This window comes from Nelumbo nucifera, chromosome 1, assembly GCF_055504915.1.
Source record: "Nelumbo nucifera cultivar China Antique chromosome 1, China Antique-T2T, whole genome shotgun sequence".
NCBI classification, from domain to species: Eukaryota; Viridiplantae; Streptophyta; class Magnoliopsida; order Proteales; family Nelumbonaceae; genus Nelumbo; species Nelumbo nucifera.
The window spans coordinates 186,574,403-186,593,258 of NC_142649.1; the positions used below are offsets into that span (position 1 = coordinate 186,574,403).

Sequence of the window (18,856 nt, forward strand, 5' to 3'; positions counted from 1 at the left end):
GACGTTCCAAATGCACGCTGAGATGTGCATGTGGGGCGCAGATGTGATATCAAAAAAGTGAGGTATGTAGGAAATCCATCCGAATATTAACAAAAATCAAACTTGGATCCAACTGCTTCCAGGCCCAAATGCATAGGACACTCCCAAACGCCACCCAAATCTTCTTGGGGAGGGGGGGCTAAATCACTAAAATATTTATATAATAATAAAGCATCCGTCAAAAAGGGGAATCTTAATCTTATGGTAAAATATGTCGAATTTAAGTAACAAAAGCATGCCTAGTGCCAATAATACTTGAGCTAACATAAGCACAGATGTGGCTTAACCCAGGATAACAAAATCCAATCCTTTGGATCAACAAAACATTCTAAAGCTTCTCCCAGCCTACGAAATATATAGTATTATGAAAATCTACAAACTTTGAAGAATAGCAGAAGATTGAAACTATGATAACCAATACAGTTTCCATCAGAAGGTTGCATGTGCTACACCCCCATCTTCAAAACAGTCCAGTTGCAGTGTTAAACAAATGTTCTTGGACAATAAAGCTTAAGAGAACCTAGAGACAGCCAAACAAAAGAACCATAAGCTATAATTAGAAGCCTGACAAGATGTGCAACAATATTAGCATCTACTCATCTAGAACGAGCCACCGAATAATAATATGTATATACCACAGGGGCCGGTTTAAGGCCGGTCTACCCTCTGAACCACTTGCCGACTCAAAACACCCCCTCTAGGGGCGTATTGGGAAGGCTCCGATACGTGATGAAATTTTGATCCTTGTATGTATTTATGTATATTAACATCTAGAAATAAAGCAGAAAATTTTTCGTTCTTGGTAGGAAATATGACATGGACTACAAACATCAAAAAAGAGGAGCATAGACCAATAAGTAATTGGATCGACTACAAATTCTTATACAGCATAGACAACAGCTAAAAAACCAACTTGAAAATACAATGCTTTAGCAGAGGTATGACATACTGAGGTGCATCCAGAAAACTGCTAGCAGAACAAAACATCAGCGAAGGTTTTGCAAACATATTCCTCAGATTCTTTAGTCTCCCTTTTCCCCTACATGATGGGCTGACAAATCAATCCAGAACACACATCCGATGAAAACTCTGAATTGACATGCATACCATGTCCATTTACAAATCAGCCCCAGCCCCCAATGCATTGGAGGCTCTTCAACAACCTGGAAGGCAGATCCAAATGCACCGGGCAAGATGTCGGTCGCAAAGCAAATCAGCTATCTGGGCTACCTCATGTAGAAAAATACACGTACCCCCAAAAAATAACAAAAACCAAACCTCCTTGCCAGAAATTAGAAGGGTCCCAGAAATAAAATCATGCCTTCAAATTAACAATCATAATGCATATAGAAAAAGACTATGTTCAACATACTTTAAAAAGATGGAATGTCCAACTGTAATATTTATTATAAAAGAACATATTTATTAGATAACAAGAACTTACTTTGCAAGCCCCAGCGAGTAGACGTAGCCATATCTTTTGCATTTACTCACCATTGTTGACCACAGGGCAGAAGCTACTATCACAGGTCACCTGCAGTAAATAGCCTGGTCTATTTGCGGAGGAATTTGCTTTATTTCAGTACCAAGCTCTTGCTCAATCCTATACCTGTAATACAACCAGTATGTGCAATCAGGGGAAAAAAAAGATCACACTGAAGGATTCATCAATATAGTTGATAATGATAGGGTAACTTCGATACATACAGGTTGAAGCGGTCCTCATAGGTAATCAGATTAACAGCTAGCCCTAGGTGCCCAAATCGTCCTGACCGACCAACCTGAATAATGTTAAATTCACATACATTATTGAAAAGGAATACGCTTTCATAAAGATCCACCCATTGTGAGGGATTTTAACATACCCTGTGCAGATACGTCTCTGAGTTCTTTGGGAAATCGAAGTTGATAACAACGTTTACTGCTTGAATGTCTATCCCCCTTGTAAATAAATCTACCAAAAGATTTTAAACAAAAATTAAGATTAGCATCTGCAATAAATCTTTCTGTACTTTCTGATTTATTTCCAAAAAATAAGAAGGCTGAAGTTTTAGTTTTGGGGTTGGAGGACCTTATAGCCTTAAGAGAGATCAAAGAGCAATATCATCATGCTGTATTTTAGGCTTGATTAAGTGCACAAGGATTCCATTCAAATTCTAGCTTGTGGCTGCAGGCTTAAATTCTCCTTAGCCCTGTTTTTACCAGTAAATGGATGAAACGCTACAGCAGATAGAGTACAAATATTTGCAACTGTTTCCAGCTGTCAGACAAATATAAGCTAAGTACTGGAGAAATAGGATCTAGAACCTATAGGTGATCAAAAGACAGGTACTAGCCCTCACACAAATACTAGTAGGATTTTTGAAGGTGACAGTTTGTAATAAGTTTTATTAAAGAATTAATGAAAGTTACCATTTCCAATCAAAAATAAAAGTAGGATTTTTTTCTGATTAGTAATACAAGGAGAAATCTACTGTGACAGCAGCATATCAGTGTTGGAGTACATAAGGGTGTTCTTGTAACTTTATTACATTTGGTGGAGTTATAGAGTAATTTTGGGATTATGAGAAGCCTATTAGTAATTTTGGGCATTGTCTGGGTTAGGTTTGAGAGAAAGAGACTGACTGAGCTCATGGACATCTATTTTTAGTTCTATCGGGTTGATTAATTTCTCCCTCTTCCTTGGATTTAGGCTTTCAAACCAAACCATGTTAACCTTCTGTGTTTCTCTTGTCTCTTTATTTTCTCTCCTTTCTGCTTCATTTCCTCTCCATCTCTGCAGGTCAATAATCAGAATCCATTGTTGACTAAAATATAGATAAACATACATATAAAAAAGAAACACAAAGTACACATGTTTGATGATTTATGTTTTGAATACTGCAAGAGCAAGACTCAAGTACTCAACCAGTATCTAACAGAAGCAAACTGCCAACATGAAACTTGCTTCACTCAATGTTAACAAGAAATTTCCAAGGACCTTTTATCTTATAAATAAATCAATAAGAAAATGTCAGCTTTTGTATCCATCAAAAAAGTGCAAGCATTTTGAAATAATCAGAATAAGATTCACAATTCAGATTAAAGAAGTAAATTGCAAACACTCAAGTAGACTTAAAAAATGGTAAGAACATACCCGTACAAACAAGATTCCGGCAAGCACCATTACGGAAGTCATGAAATACTCGATTGCGATGATCTTGTAACATTTTGGCATGAATGTAGAAGCAAGAATAACCAAGCTCTGTAATTTTCTTTGCCAACAGTTCCACCCGATTCACCGAGTTGCAAAATATTATTGATTGGTTGATTTGAAGCTGGAAGTAAACATATTTGTTAAATCCATAAACAGGAAATATACAGGACATGTATCAGTTTAGAACAAACCTTAGAGAAAAGTGTGTTTAGACAATGGACCTTCTGTCTTTCTTCAACAAAAGCATAATATTGTGTTATACCCTTTAGAGTGAGCTCATCCATGAGATTAATGATATATGGCTTTTGTAAATATCTATCCTTGAAATCCTTAACAGTTACGGGAAATGTTGCTGAAAACATCAAAATTTGCCGATTTGCTGGCACAAAACGAATTAGCTGATCTATTGAAGGTTGAAATTCGGGAGACAGAAGTTTGTCGGCCTAGAATTTGAAACAAAACAAAGCAAAAGTGTCAACAAAATCTTCCAAGACAATCAACACATACGCATCAAAACCATCAGAAAGGACATTTGATAAAACAGTACAAGACTACTACTAACTTTTCTTCACTTAGTTTTCCCCATTTAAGGAAAGTGATAATCCAGCTACATGGTGCACAGTAGATTTGTAAGACATGGGAAAAAACAAACTAGATTGATCAAAAAATAAAATGGAAACACCCAAATAAGGAACATGAAAAGAAGAAGAGGAAGATTGAGTCACAAAAAAGGTACTCAATTGCCAATGATATTCTATGCTGTTGTTAAGGAGTACAGAATTATTCGTTTAGAATTTTTTATTATTTTATAAATTTCAATATCATGTCTGTAGGGGGTTAAATTTTCAAACCAATGGATTGAACTTTAGTTCTTAGGGGCTTTGTGGGTTGCCATCAAAGGAATTTTGTTTTTAGATGGAATGTCATTTTGGGTGTAGAGGTAAACTGTATTATTCTTTATGTCTACTCCATTTTGTATATTCCATTATCTATTCCTTTTACAAGTAGTCAAGTATATCCTGTGATCTAATTAATCAATTAATAATTTTAGTACTTATCGAAAAAAAAAAGTTCATATTGAAATTAATTAAATTTTTCTTATATGATTAGCTTATCTTTGTTGACATTGGATGGAGAAATACGGCAGCTTCACATGAAAGAGGAGAAACATTAACAAGGGAGACATATAATAATCAATTTAAGATGTCTACAGGAGATTTGTAATGAGGTGCCTGACAAAGAATAAATTTATAATGGAGGGAGGGGGAGGAAAGGCAATACGTGTCATACGCAAAAGACCTGAACGTTCCAAATGAGCACCCAAGAATATCTGAGGCACTAGAAAGGGAAAGATGGAAGAGTCTCAACAACTTAAACAAAGCAGGACAATAAAAAGGTCCCCTCCCCCCCCCCCCCCCCAACTGCATCTTGCTACAGCTAAAAGACATGACAACCCAATTCAAAGCCCAGTTTTCTGATTCTCTTCAGACAAATAGCCCTCAGCATCTTCAACAGTTCAAATGAAATATCCATTTTCTCCTCATCCCTGCCTCACTCCAAAAATATCTTCTATTTCAATTTTGTAGTCCTCTTTCTCCACGACAGATAAAGGGAGAAGGGGGTTATAAGCCCTAAGCCTATCTATTCAAAATAAATAAATAAATAAACTCACTTAACCCTACAATTCATTAAACCTCTCTTGAACCAAGCTCCACTTCAGAGACTTCTTGAGCCCATTCAACCCATCTACTTATATGAAAAAGATCCAGATTCTCTTATGCTTGAAATCCTCCTTCCCTCCCTTCTCTGAATCCCATTCATAGAACCCTTATTCACATAAAATCTACCTATGCCTATTATACATCTTCAAATGGATTTGAAGTTTGAACAGATCAATGGATACTCCTATTGTCAACAAATAAAAATGATTATTCCTGTTACTGTCATAAACCAAATGCCCCACACAAAAAACCCTTTGGAAACATAAGATGAGGAAACAATATTGGGTTGGGTTAGGGTTGAAGGAATTTAGTTAGGGTTAGGGTTAGGGTTAGGGTTGGGTTAGGGTTAGGGTTGGGTTAGGGTTACAACTTAGGGTTGGGCAAGGGTTGGCCTCAACCTGACCTAACCCGGCTCGACTTGCAACCCTACTCAAAGGAATTAGACTTCAAGGGAGTAGGGACAAATAGAATAGCCCATGGCTGACAAAACAAGGAAATGTCATAAAACATTCACATACAGAATCATTGCCCCCCTACCATGTTTCAGCACAATACCTTTTCTGCTCTCATTGAATGCCCAAGAGGCTAAAAACCTTCAAGCCTAACCACCACCTAATTACTACTTGACAATCCCCGAATAGAAATTGTATAAAACTGATAGGGAGATATTCCCTCAAAAAGGAGTAGAAAAGATTAAGGATCAAAAGCTAATTACAAAATTATCATCCCTAGTGATCCTATCCCAGAATGGGCAAAAACTAGAAGACAGACCCACAAACTCCTTAACAGCATGGGTTAAAGAAAAAGCATTCTCTGCAACTCGCCAATCACTGCTTCCAAGGATAAGCTTCTGCTATTGAAGATAATATCGTTGCACTCAGTCAAAACAATCCAACACACTGCAATTGAAACTAACTTCCATAAAATGGAACCCTCTTGCAGAGAAATTTGGAAGGCCAAGATGCAAAGAGACTACTGAGATTATTTGGGAGCACAAAGGAAACCCCAAACATCCTGAAAGCATGCCACCATATGCTGCAATGAATGAGCAATGCATCAATAGTGGGGAACAGTTCTTCCCCCTGACAACAGATTCTTCCCTCTTGGCAAAGCACCCATCATATCTGGCATCAAAAACCACTTAATACATGCAGACAATCTCCCCATTTTCTTTTTTTAAATCTGAAGTTCCTTCTCTATAAGCATGGTTTGAAATGTCAGTGTTAGTGGAAATGTTGTCATCCAAATATAGGAAATAGGTCTAAAAAAATGTTGGAAACGTCATATATAAATATTGTAAAAATTTTGTACATAGCAAAAACATTATGAAATATGCAAAAAAACAATGTTTGCAGCAAAAAAAAAATACAATGTTATTTTATGATATGACCATGATTTAAAAGGCACGCCTAGGCACACAGGCGAGGTGCATTTCGAGGTATGCGCCTCGCCTAGGTCCTAGGCGCAGCCCTTTCAAAAGGCACACGCCTGGTGATGCGCCTTGCACCTCAGCCCAGGCGTGCGCCCTTTCAAAGCTCCGAGAACACCCCCCCCCAATTTGGTAATGTTGTTCATTCATTCATCCTAATAAAATGTATTCTTAAAAAGCAATTAAAATTATAGAATCACTATTTTTTGTGTGAAAACTATGAATTTAAGACCTAACGTGGACGGACTTGTTTGGGCTTGCCTCGAGGGGCGTGGCACAAAGGCGGCTCGTAGAATTAGGAACGTAATATGTTTTACATCACATTGGCTACTTGAAGTAATGCAATTGAATGAAAAAAGAGAATAGAGGTTTTACATGCTTGAAAATGTCTTATATGTTTGGTTTTATTTTTAAATTCTCATATGAATATGCTTTACATCTTATGTTTATGTATTTTAATTTTAGATAATAGGTTTTTTAAAACATTATTTTAAAATTTAAGTTTATATTTTTTATTACTATTATGTTTAATTTTTTTATTTTTTATTTTTTTGAATTTTTGGCTTTTTTTATTTTTTGACATTTTTTATTTTTTAGCTTTTTTTTGTATTTTTGCGCCTTGCTTCAAAAAGGCACACGCCTCGCCTTGCGCCTTGCGCTTTTAAAACACTGGATATGACAAAGAAACATAGATGCACGCTTTTAAATTATTTTCCTGTAACAAAACAAAACAAAAAAAAAACAAAGGTTAATAAACAAAATAATATTTTGCAAAGTTGCCCTGTAGACTTTTAAGAGCTAAAACTTAAAACTACATAATGGAGTAAGTTCAAGCAAAATTTAAATTCACAAAATGTACAAACATTTCTAGATGAACCAAGTAATCAATTACAGAAACAAAACTAAAATTTAACGTCACATCTGAAGCAGAATTTCAACCTGTCTCAGTGATCATGTCTACTAGGCAAGCAATAACATTGTTGCTCCACATATTTGTAATACTATTGCCAACTCATCATGCTATAATACCATCTCTTATACTCCATATGGCAATGGCAATAGTAATTTGCAATGGGGAATAGGCCTATTCCAGTAATTTCACCTTGATATCCATTGAAATGGAAATATAACATGAAAATATTAGGAAATATGTAGATATTTTAAGCCATGGAAAGAAATCATGATATCTTGAAGGAAAAAATAAGGGAGAAAACAAAGAAAATTCCAAGTCCATTTATTTCTGGAATGCCTTCAAGCAGCAAATGTTATCCTAACATCCCTGATACCCATCAGATTTGACTTACATTGTGCATAAAGACCAAATCACCAAAACTTTAACCCACCATCTAGCCAGGTTAAGAGGAATGTTGATTTAAGCCAAGAAGGTACTTACAATCATCTAAAATAATTCAAACCTCAACACATTTCCCTTGCCTCAATGTTTGATGTAATCAAAGAAAGAACTTGCACTCAAATCACATATGATAATCCCCATAAACATCCTCTCTCTGAAATCCAAGCATCATTCTGTCCAATCCTTGGATTTGTATGGTAAAATTTTCCCATAACAAATTTGTAAAAAAGGTTTGATCCACCCTAACCACCTAATATACTCCATCAGAAAATACGCTGCATTCTTGCTCCTTCCATCACTATGATGGCATTCTCCAGAAAATTGGCAATTCTTATATTATTGGGAGGCATTTTTTCATCAAAGACTAACAAATTATTAGTGTCAGAACAGAATGGAAGAAGAGAACTTGTGTCACTGACCCCATAAGTTGTTAAAGACTTGAAGGATTATACTTCTGAAATAGGACCGGAAGGGCTACTATCCATAGAATTGGGCAATCTTCTGCATCCTCTAATGTACTCACTTTTTTGAAATATAACTTCCATGTAATGAACACAATTATCTTCTCCCCCAAAAAAAGAATAAAGAAAAAATTAAAAAAAAAACAACAATAATAACCGTGGCTGAACTTAATGGCTTATTTATCTGCCTTTTTTTTGATAAATGAGAGTAGTTTTATTAATTCAAATAATGAAAATACAATCAGCCTAGGAGGAGGCACGAGATGTTACCTCCCCTGAGGACTGAACCATATACACTAAACATGCCCAAGCCTGAAACACAATTACAAAGTAGCCCAAAACAGATCTCCCCTTTGACACCCCTTGCTTGACCAGAGAGTCAGCCATTGCATTTGCTGATCTGCTGACCCACTGAAACCTGACAGTCATATTTCTTATCATCCATTTAACTGTCTTTAACAGATCATCGTAGCCCCAACAAGCTGTTTCTAGGCTTATCAGTCAACCCACTACTACCTTGTAATCCCCTTCTACTAACAAATTGTTCACTCCAATTTGACCAGCCATCTGTATACCCTGTACCGCTGCTAGTAACTCTGCCCTTACAGAATCACCTTCACCCAGTGGTTCTGAAAATAGAGACAACCTTGTACAGCTGTTTCTGGGCTTATTTATCTGCCTTTTAATGCATAAATTATTAAGGAATTTGTCCACTGTAGAATGGCTGAAGCTGAAGTTGGGATGATTATTACAACCTTGTGTGCTTTATTATTTAATTATTTTATCCACTGAAAGACAACTAATAAGTCATCAGTTCAGCCACTTCAGCTGTTATCATATGGCTCCAAAGCGTCTTTCACACATTTAGCTAAGACAAGGACATACAAATGGGAAATGAATTATAAGGCCCATTTTAAGACAATGCCTATGTAACATGGTTGCTAAGAGAATGGGGAAAAGGATCAAGGAACTTGGTGGTATAAACTATTCATAAATAATTTTCATGATATAAAAGAAAAATGCAACTCATCCAGCTTTTGGTGCAAGAAATTGAGATTTTGTTCACATGCTTCACAAAATTCCATGCAACATGTATCAAGGCATTCAGAATCAGTGCACATTCTATCCAAGCTTGGTTCTGGAAAACACCAATTGCTTGATCTTGATGGTGGAATGGTGAACCAAGATCCATGTAGCTAACCGCCTAACTCAAGAAGTTAGGACAAGGCCTTGATGAGTTGATTTAAGTGTATTAGAATTGATAGAAAGACCATTCTACTGCACCATTTAACTCAAAAGGTTATTACAAGTTAACCCATAAATAATCACTTAGAATGCAAGCACAAGACACCCTAGAGGCCTAGGCAACATAGATAATTGTGTCATATGAGTGTACATAACCAGATTTTGTTAGAAATTTTTTATGTATTTTATATTTATACCTCATCCATGATAAGCATCGAGCAATCTTTCAATACACAAACCCCCTTTTTTGCAAGATCGAGTATCCTGCCAGGAGTTCCAACAAGCAAATGGACAGGTTGATATAAACGCATAATATCATCTTTTAAGCTGGTTCCTCCAGTAGTGACCATGACTTGAATCTTTAAATGTTTCCCAAGCTCCTTACAAACTTGTGATGTCTGAAGAGCCAACTCTCGAGTTGGAACCAATATAACCACTGCACCACAGTAATTAAAAGGAAAAAAAAAGCAAAATCAGGGTTAAGCAACAAATTAATCAACACTTACTGTCCATGTAAGAAAAATGCTGATGCAATTATAAAATTTTCCTTTTAATCTAAGTGGCATTCGCTTATAACATAAGATTCCAGATGCACCCCTCCATTTTGCCCATCCTGCTCCAATTCTATGGACAACATCCTCCTCAATCTCTCCTTTGAATTCCTGCACCTCTGTTTGATAATACATAACAAGAGAGATTGAGGAGGATGTTTCCTATAGAATTAGAGCAGGAAGAGAAAAATGGATAGGTGCATCCAGAATCTTATATCATAGGCAAATACCACTTAGATTAAAAGGAAATTTCTATAGAAAATTGTAAGGCCTGCTATGCTGTATGGAGCGGAGTGTTGACACTGAAAAAACATGTCCAAAAAATAAGTGTGGCAAAAATGCATATGCTGAGATGAATGAATGGAAAATTAGAAAGGATAGGGCGAGATATGAAGTCATTCAAAGGAACCTAGGAAAAGATCAAATAGATGATAAAATGAGAGAAACTAGACTAAAATGGTCTGGTCATATATATAGAAGAAGTGATTTGTTGCAAGTTGAAGGGTCTAGAAGGGATAGGGGTAGACCAAAAGGACATGGGTCAAAGGAGTAAGAAATGATTGTAAGTGCTAATAATTTAACAATGGGTATGGCATTAAACAGAATGAAATGGAAAAACAGGATTCATGTAGCCACCAACCACATATGGTTGGGATAAGGCTTGGATGGTGATGGTGATGATGAAAATAAGGGAATCTATGATTAATCTGGTTGATCAAAAAAGGTACGTTGTAAAAGAAATTAACTGGCCCCTACGGAAAAATCAAGTGCTAGCCAAGGAAAAAAAAAATCCCTACTTAAAAAAATATATATATACACCCTCCTACAATCACTTTTTTATTGGAAATAGTTATTTTCATTAATAAAAATTAAAGAAAATACAACTGCAAACCACCCAAAAAGAGGTGCTGACCCCCCAAATAACACAAATTACAAAGCATCCAAGAACAAATTCTCCGTAGAAACCCCTTGTTTTCCCAAGAAACCCTCCTATAATCACTTACCATTGAGCCTTATGTTTCATAAGGTTCATTGGGGTTCTCTGCTGGGGGAATATTCTTGGAATGAGTTAACACTTGCAACCTACTTCAATGAAAGAAGCCTTTTTGGTGCTTGTCTTCTAACCAGTGCACTCTTTGTAAAGTAAATGGTGAGTCTTGTTACCACTTATTTATCTCCTACCCCTTTGTTTCTTATATTTGGGTTTGGTTTCTTTCTTTGTTTGGTTGCAAGTGGACTTTCCCACCAAGTCTACAAGGCCTCTTTGACTCTACTTTTGGTAGCTGCACAAAAAAGAGGGGAAGAATATTGTGGAGATGCACAAGATCAGTGGTTTGTTGGACAATTTGGGAGGAAACAAACCAAAAAAAAATTGCTGTAAAAGAGAAAAGTAGAGAGGCAATCATAGAAGTGATCACTTCTAGGGTGGTTCATTGGGTAAAAACAGTAGAGATATTCAAGGACGACACTGCTAAACAACTGGAAGGAAGTAGTAGCATTGGCTCCAAGCAGAAGTGTTGCTCAACCTCTATGGTCACCACCTTGTGCAGGTTTCGTTAAGCTAAAATTTGATGGAAGCATTGAAGGTAACCCTGGTCCATCAACCATTGGCGAAGTTTTTAGGACAGGGGAAGGTTTAGCCATAGCTTTTTTATGAGGCCCAACTGGCATGGGGGACTCGCTGCATGCAGAAATTATGGCTTTGATGGAAGGTGTGAAAAGGGGTAAGGAATTAAGTGTTAACAGGTTAATCATTGAAGGAGATTCTAAAGTGGTAATAGATAGGTTAGGGAAGGAAGATGATGGATTGAGGACTTAAACTAATGAATAAAGATACTTCACGTGGCTAACTCAAGGTATGGAGGTGAGAGTGAAATGGGTAAAAAGATGTACCAATTCATTTGCAGATGCACCCGTTAAACAAGGGGTGGGAAGGAATCAGTTCCTCTGGGCTACCTTGTAAGGTTGTATCTTTTGGGGGGAGAGTTTAGAGAGTTTACCTCCCCCACCATTGCAATTGACTATTTCTTTTTAATGAAAATTTATTGTTATGAATCAAAAATATATGTATCTTGGTTTTTTTTAGATCAAATCTTAACTTACTGTGTCTTTTTCAGAACAAATTTTGTTGTCAGTAGTTTATACAATCAAACTACCATGAAAAACGAACAAAAATTAATTAGTCTACTGTAGAGCTAAAACAGCTTCCAAAATTATTGATTGGTACACTCAAAAACATATTTTGAATGGGGGGAGTTATCTTAAATCATTTGATTGACTTCAAACCACGACCGTGACCATGACCAACAAACTTGGTCAATAAAATGCCCACTCCCCCAAAAATCATTATGGATGGTTTTCATTACGGCTCCCAAGAAATATTATCTAACCCTTTACATCACATAATAATAAAAACTCCTATGGAAACTGTCGAAGGCTGCCCAGTTGCCAAAACCAGCCTCCACTTCAATTGAAAGAGGAAATTATTACGACAGTCAAAGATCTACTCCAGTTGGAACACTACAATCCAACAGTTTTCTCCATCTTATGGATTTGGTTAAGGAATATCCATGTCAACATGACATGAGGAGCAATCCTAACACAATAGACAGGGAATCCAGTATAGAATTTAAAGGGACCTCCTGATTTCAAAGTTTTCATGGCACAGTCCAAAGAACCCGTGTATGGATATTTTCCATTGGCATCAGGTTGCATTTTTTGTATTTGAGTTTTAACATAGTCAAATGGTAAACTGCATGCTGAAGCAAAAAATCCTGAAACTGCACTTGCTCCAACAACTGTACTAGCTTCACCAAAACCAAGGGTATCCTTGAAAAACTCCACACTTTGATCGTATGAAGCAAGCATGCCCATATTCAATGCCATTGCTCTCACAACAGTAGGACCTGCACCTTTCCAAGTGCAAGGGAACAGAAGAAAAAATTACCAGTTTAACTCTAACACATATATCACATGCAATTAAGTTATTGAAACACTTTCCTTGGATGGAAAAAAAGTATTCTAATTATTTCAACTAGGTAAGTTATTTCCAACAAAATACTGTCATGACACATCTAAATATGCACAATTAGCTCAGTTTTTCTTGCAAGACAATCGCAACTGAATAGTATAGACTAGATAATACTATCAAAGAGGAAAAAAAGGAAAAAAAAAAAAAACTGAATAGTATACATAATCACCTTGAATAACGTTGGTATCCTGATCAATTTTTTCCAATGCAGGAATGCAAAATGCAGCTGTTTTCCCAGTACCATTTTTAGCTCGAGCAAGAATATCACTTCCTGTTAAGGCAATAGGAATACTTTCTTCCTGGATAGGAGAAGGTCTTTCAAACCCCTTCTCATAAATCCCCATTAGCAGCTCACGTTTCAGGAAATAGTCTTCAAATTCATTTCCTTTAGTAGCAGTAACATCCTGGAAGGATAAGACAAATAAATTAGACTGCATGCAAAAGTAAATACTTTGAATCATGGCTAATCCCCAGAATAAAGGTCATACAGTGAGAACCATACAAACTTAATAGAAGGGCCCATGTACATCTTGTAAATGAAATTTAGAAGGGGAAGAACGGATGAAGCAGTACACAAGTGAAAACACGAAATTGCATAATCATTTCCATTTCTTAATGCATACCTCTGTCTTATAGCGTGTATCCCTTGGAGGTATCTTTAGCCGTGCCTTCCAGTCTTGAGAACTATGATAGAGTAGAAAACAAAAGAATAAGTACTAAATTTAAGTGAACAACCAAAAATATCATGCACTTCATACTTCATAGACAGTGAAAGTACCAGAGTTGTATAGCAATAGTACAATACTGCTATGGGACAAAATCAACGTTAACTACAATAAAAAAGAAAGCTCAAGAATAGAGTCATAAAAGTAAAACTTGGCATGTCTCTAACCATGTCTAAAGTTTCTACTTTCCTTGTAGTAATTTTTCCCTTCTCTCTCTGACACCTCTTCGTCATATGCCCCCTAAGTTCAGAAATTTTCTTTCAACTACAAGCTTTGAAGGGCTGTACAGGATACATTCTCTGGAAGAACATTCCATTTGGAATTGAAATATTTGGAAGGAAAGGAACAGCAGGTCAGCAGCACTTCTGAAAGGTGAAAAGGGCCTTTTATGCATCTTTGTGCAGATGGCGGTAGCTTCCTAATTGTCATTTGCATTTTAAGTTTTTAAAGGTCTCAACAGAAGAGATTTCATTTTTAATTGGAATGCTGATTTGAATGTTAAGGGGCCTGAGTGCACCATAGAGGTCTTTTTTGAGGCTTTGCTGCACTCCTGTATATCTCTATTTTTTCCACATATTTAGGGATACAATCCAAATAAACAAAGCCCTGTTACAACCATTTGAGGTTAGCCACACTAATCTTATTCTAATGTTGCACTCTATCAAGAGACATTTAATGAATTCTTTTTCCAAGTAACATCCAAGCAACTTTACTAAAACAGGAAGTGGCATTACAAACAAAAACAAAATCTTAGAACATGCAGGTATGGAATTGAAATTTAATTGTTCAATGCTCTTTCTTTCCCTTAATCTTCTATATCTATGGAGAACTGCTCCTTTTAGTTGTTTCAATGCCGCTAAAATGGATATGGAAAACATGAGACCGCTCCTTTTGTAGTTGTTTCAATGCCACTGAAATGGATATGGAAAACATGAGCATCATACACCCTCCAACAACATAATTTAGCAAACAGACACTCATATTTTAAGGGATTTTTTGTTTGATCCCGCATTTTTAATCCTACTGTCTGAGATTCTTATCACCAACTAGTATCTTAAATCTTGGATAAATCAGAACTTGACAGTAGCAATCCAATAAAAGAACTTAGAGTAGTAACAAAATTAGAGCTCCACTTCTGGGACAAGGACAGAACTTCTTAACATTACTAACATCAAAAAGTAAGTATTCCATGTAGTAAAGGGGAAAACTGAGGTAAATTCTGGGTTGATAAGTAAAGCATTGCAAAGCACAGCCACAAGCATTTGAACCAAACGCTTGTCATGACAATACTGACAATGAAATTGAATCAACAACCAGCATCTCATGTATTGCCACTTGGATAATACTCCAATCAGCTTATGACCAAATGCACCTTATCTCCATGGGAACCTTTTTAACTTTTGACTCCTATACATGACAATGTAAGTATAAGATCCTTGTTGCCAAGGTACTTTTCAAGCAACACCACAAAAATTTGAGAAAAGGTAAATAGAAAGGCGATAGCCTCAGAGCCATGAGCACATTGCTGGATATGTAAGCGCATACATTTCTTGTAAGAAAAGAAACTTTTGCAAGTTCAATTTCAGGGAAAATCCCATTCCCACAAAAATGGAAATCTTATGATAAAAGTAAGGAAATGATAAAAAAAAAAAAAGTCTCATTCACAAATGAAATACTTGGTGCAAGGTAGATAAACTCATAGAACATGTGAGAAAAGGTATCCAAACAGAGTCACCAGAATCTGTAATATCTCATCAAGTCAACATCATAGTTGAAATTTGTGTCATTAAAATGCCAAATTCAGTCAAAAGAAGTCACCAGAATCAGTAATATGTCATCACCATAGTAGTCAAAAATACTAAACTTTTTTGTCATCAAAAAGCACCAACCTCTCTTGTGAGTGCCAGCCAAGCTCCACAGTGCAGAGTTACAATTTTCTGATGAAAACCTCAGGGACCATAAAGTAAGAAAATGCAATTCCTTTATTTCATTTCCAGAGTTCTAAAATCTTTCTTTTTTTACGCAAAGCAATACATCACTTATCTTTCAATCAACTAAATAGGAAAGATTAAACTTCCTTTCCCCTCTTTCTTCAGTCCTTGTCGTTCTTGGAGTTACATTGACCTTGTTAAAAGGTGTTTCCTTGTTTAAAAGAGAGTTAGCTTGAAACGTCTTAAAACGTGACAATAGCACCAGTAAGCCCTGTAAAGTGGTCACTAACTTTGCTAAATGTACAAAAGCTCACAGATTACACCCATTTTCTTCTCCCTTCTTCACAAGCAGCCCCGTGCTTTATGAGTTCCATCTTGATTTTACTTTATGCTCATAGCGACCGTTTAATTCTTCCTAGGGCATAAAATTTTTGGCAAAGAGTTCCCATCAATTAGGTTTAGATCAGAAAAGGATACAAGTTTCAACCCATTTGATACAACAATGGTTTCTCTTCTCTTTCCATGCAAAAAGTGATGGGAAGCTCAACAAATTGTTACTGAACTTTTCATACTAACTTTGAATTTTTCAAGACAAGAAAAACAAACGAGAATAAAAAGAGGAAAAACTGTACCTCGAATCAACAGCTTCTGACTGTACTGTTTTCTCAACTTCGTTAGAACTAGAATCGGTTCCCATCGGATTCCTTCTCAGCCATTGCTGTTGCTGCTGGAACGCCTGCTGATTTTGCACAGTATTCCTCTGAACGTACTGCTGTTGAGGGTTTCTAGCTTGAAAATTAGGGTTTGCGTTGACATTCCCACCGCGACCGTTGCCGATCCCAGGGGGATACCTGCCTCGTGTATTCATTGGACGAATGAAACAGATTTACCGAGACAGCTCAATCTTAATACAACAAAAAGAACAGATGCAGACAGCAAACAATCAGCCGCAAGAAAAACTGCAATCGACGACACTATGTGGAATGCATCTAAGATCCAGGGAGGACTGGACTCGAATTAGGGAAAAATCATGGGCAAAAAGGCCATTTTTTGCGAGCGACAGAGGATTTATCCATCCCTAATTTAAAATAATTGCTAAGAAATAGAAGGAATCGAGGGACATGAAACAGAAGATCCGACGCAAACAGGAGAAAGAAACTGATGATTGTCGAGAAATGAAAGAGAAAAATATGCGTTAAGATGTCAAGGTCGAGGATCTTTGGATGCCCTAGGTCAGAGATATGCGAGACGGTTGAAAAAGACTCAAAGAAAAGGAAGGGGGGTTTTTGTAAAATGACCGTTTCTTGAAAAACGAAGGTTTTTCTTGTGGGGCGTAAGAGGGAGAGTAGAGTGGCCTTAAATTGCGAACTATATTTTGCTCCAATTGGCTGCTGTAAAAAGTGTAAACCCGGTACCGATGGTGATGGCTCATGGCTCATGATGGGCGTCGGGCGATGCCTTCCCCTGAATGAATCATTTCTTGTCTTGGCGAGCGCTTCTAAGTTAGAAGTTAGATTTGGGTTGCACCGACTTTAACCCGCCCCACCTGCGGCTTGTGAACGCAACGCAACTTTATGTGGTTTAGGTCTGTAATCCGACCGGATCTACCGGGTCCGAACCTGATTCCATCTTGGGATTCCGATCGGATTCGGATTAATCCAAGTTTGCTTCATTTCATTCTTAAAAAATAAAAAATTAAAAGTTAATTTTACTTTATATATAAATTTAATAAGTTAATATAAATATGAAATATTGGGTTTATTATTTATACCAATAATATATAAAACTATATATTTTTATATGTAATGTGGGTAGTGCTTTTACAGCACCTCACGATTTTGTTGGTCGACCGTGCTTTAGTGGGATGTGCCGTATTGGCACATAGGGGCACATAGGCTGGGCAAGTCGTGCTTGCCTAGCCCGAATCCTTCAAAGGTTAAGCCTGGCATGGCCCACCGCACGAGCCTGGCTGGGACAAAGTTGGGTCAAGTCATTTTTTTTTGTTTATCTTGTTAATTTTTTTTTTTCATTTTTATTAAGTAAATATTATTAAAAGGGCAAATTTCCTAAACTGTTTCTACTGTTTAGTTAATTGTGAAACTCTACCTTTACTATTTATAAATCGTCTTAAAACACTCTTAATGTTTTTGACAATTGTCTAACACTACCGGTTAACTATCTGGACCGTCGACATGTGACATCACGTAAAGGATCTACTGTACAAAAATTCCTGGATTACCTTTTACCGGTCTAAAATGCACTTTTCCGTTTGGAAATTTCCGTTTCAATGAAACGAGCTAAGTGGGCAAATTTCTTAAAGTATCTCTATGGTTTAGATAATTGACTAATTCAACCCTTATTATTTACATATTGTCTTGATCTCAACTTTTTTGACAATTATCTAAAACTTCCCTTACCCTTAATTTTTGTCATACTTCATTCGCATGTTGATGGAGGAAGATTTGGCCCAACCTCTTGGCCACCCAACGAGGAAGCAACCGAGGGTGACCTGGCAGGAGCGACAGCTCGGCACGGCAGTGCGCTCAAGGCGCGAGCTCCAAGAGGAGGAACCAGCGGTCCGAGCTCCCCAAAAGGAGACCGAACTCTCCCTTTGGCCCCGAGCCTTACGATGAGCGCAAAAGGGCAACAACCCGAACTGGCCCACCCCAGGGCAGTTCGGGCCACACTTCTATCCAAACTCAAGACCACCTCGCACACCACTCCGGCACTTCGTCTCCAGGCCGCCGAACTGAACAACCGTACCTGACACCAAAGGAGTCTGTATCCTGAGGCGGCGCACCTGACTGACTTAGGATCTGACGCTTGACAGTCGTACTTCAACGGCCACCTGCCACCGCCACCTCCAGTTACAGAGACGGCTCCAACAAAGAGAGCAGTGGCGGTTGTCTACCCCAGCAGAGGTGATGACACCCGAGCTGGCAGAAGTGCAGAGGTGATGACACCCAAGCTGGTAGAAGTGCAGAGGTAATGATACCCGACCTGATAGGAGCTTGGGAGTGAGTGCACGAAGTGGTTATACAAGGCCCTCTTCCCCCCAAGAATGGAGGTACATGATAACTTTGCGCCATCTGGTTTTTATCTTGCCTTTGAGAAAATACTAACTTGAGCTTCGGAGCACTCTCACCGGGTTCCTCCCCGGAGACTACTCGCTT

At 37.4% G+C, this 18,856-nt stretch overlaps 1 protein-coding gene across 3 annotated transcripts; it reads right to left on the reverse strand.

Annotated features, from left to right (window-relative positions):
• Positions 1–217: 217 nt before the first annotated feature.
• On the reverse strand, positions 218–17,165 carry LOC104596115 (DEAD-box ATP-dependent RNA helicase 8-like). Of its 3 annotated transcripts, XM_019197569.2 has the most exons (11): positions 16,316–17,034; positions 13,651–13,711; positions 13,197–13,431; positions 9,643–9,881; positions 3,427–3,678; positions 3,176–3,356; positions 1,905–1,993; positions 1,747–1,820; positions 1,484–1,648; positions 989–1,202; positions 218–559 (listed from the first exon to the last, which is right to left on the reverse strand). In XM_019197569.2, exons 1-9 carry the CDS (start codon positions 16,549–16,551, stop codon positions 1,570–1,572), a joined length of 1,446 nt encoding a protein of 481 aa, XP_019053114.1. In that variant the 5' UTR covers positions 16,552–17,034; the 3' UTR covers positions 218–559; positions 989–1,202; positions 1,484–1,569. The 3 variants fall into 3 exon arrangements, with proteins under 3 accessions (XP_019053114.1, XP_010255444.1, XP_019053115.1); XM_010257142.3 differs by lacking the exon at positions 989–1,202 and having other exon boundaries at positions 16,316–17,165; XM_019197570.2 differs by lacking the exon at positions 989–1,202 and having other exon boundaries at positions 1,747–1,807; positions 16,316–17,045.
• Positions 17,166–18,856: the final 1,691 nt, after the last annotated feature.

Excerpts from the sequence above, each read along its gene's own strand:
- LOC104596115 (XM_010257142.3), bottom strand. The coding sequence starts at position 16,551 with ATGAATACACGAGGCAGGTATCCCCCTGGGATCGGCAACGGTCGCGGT. Across the intron at positions 13,712-16,315 it reads TCAGAAGCTGTTGATTCGAG|TTCTCAAGACTGGAAGGCAC; the intron begins GTACAGTTTTTC and ends ACTCTATCATAG. Across the intron at positions 9,882-13,196 it reads GGATACCAACGTTATTCAAG|TGGTTATATTGGTTCCAACT; the intron begins GTGATTATGTAT and ends ACTGTGGTGCAG.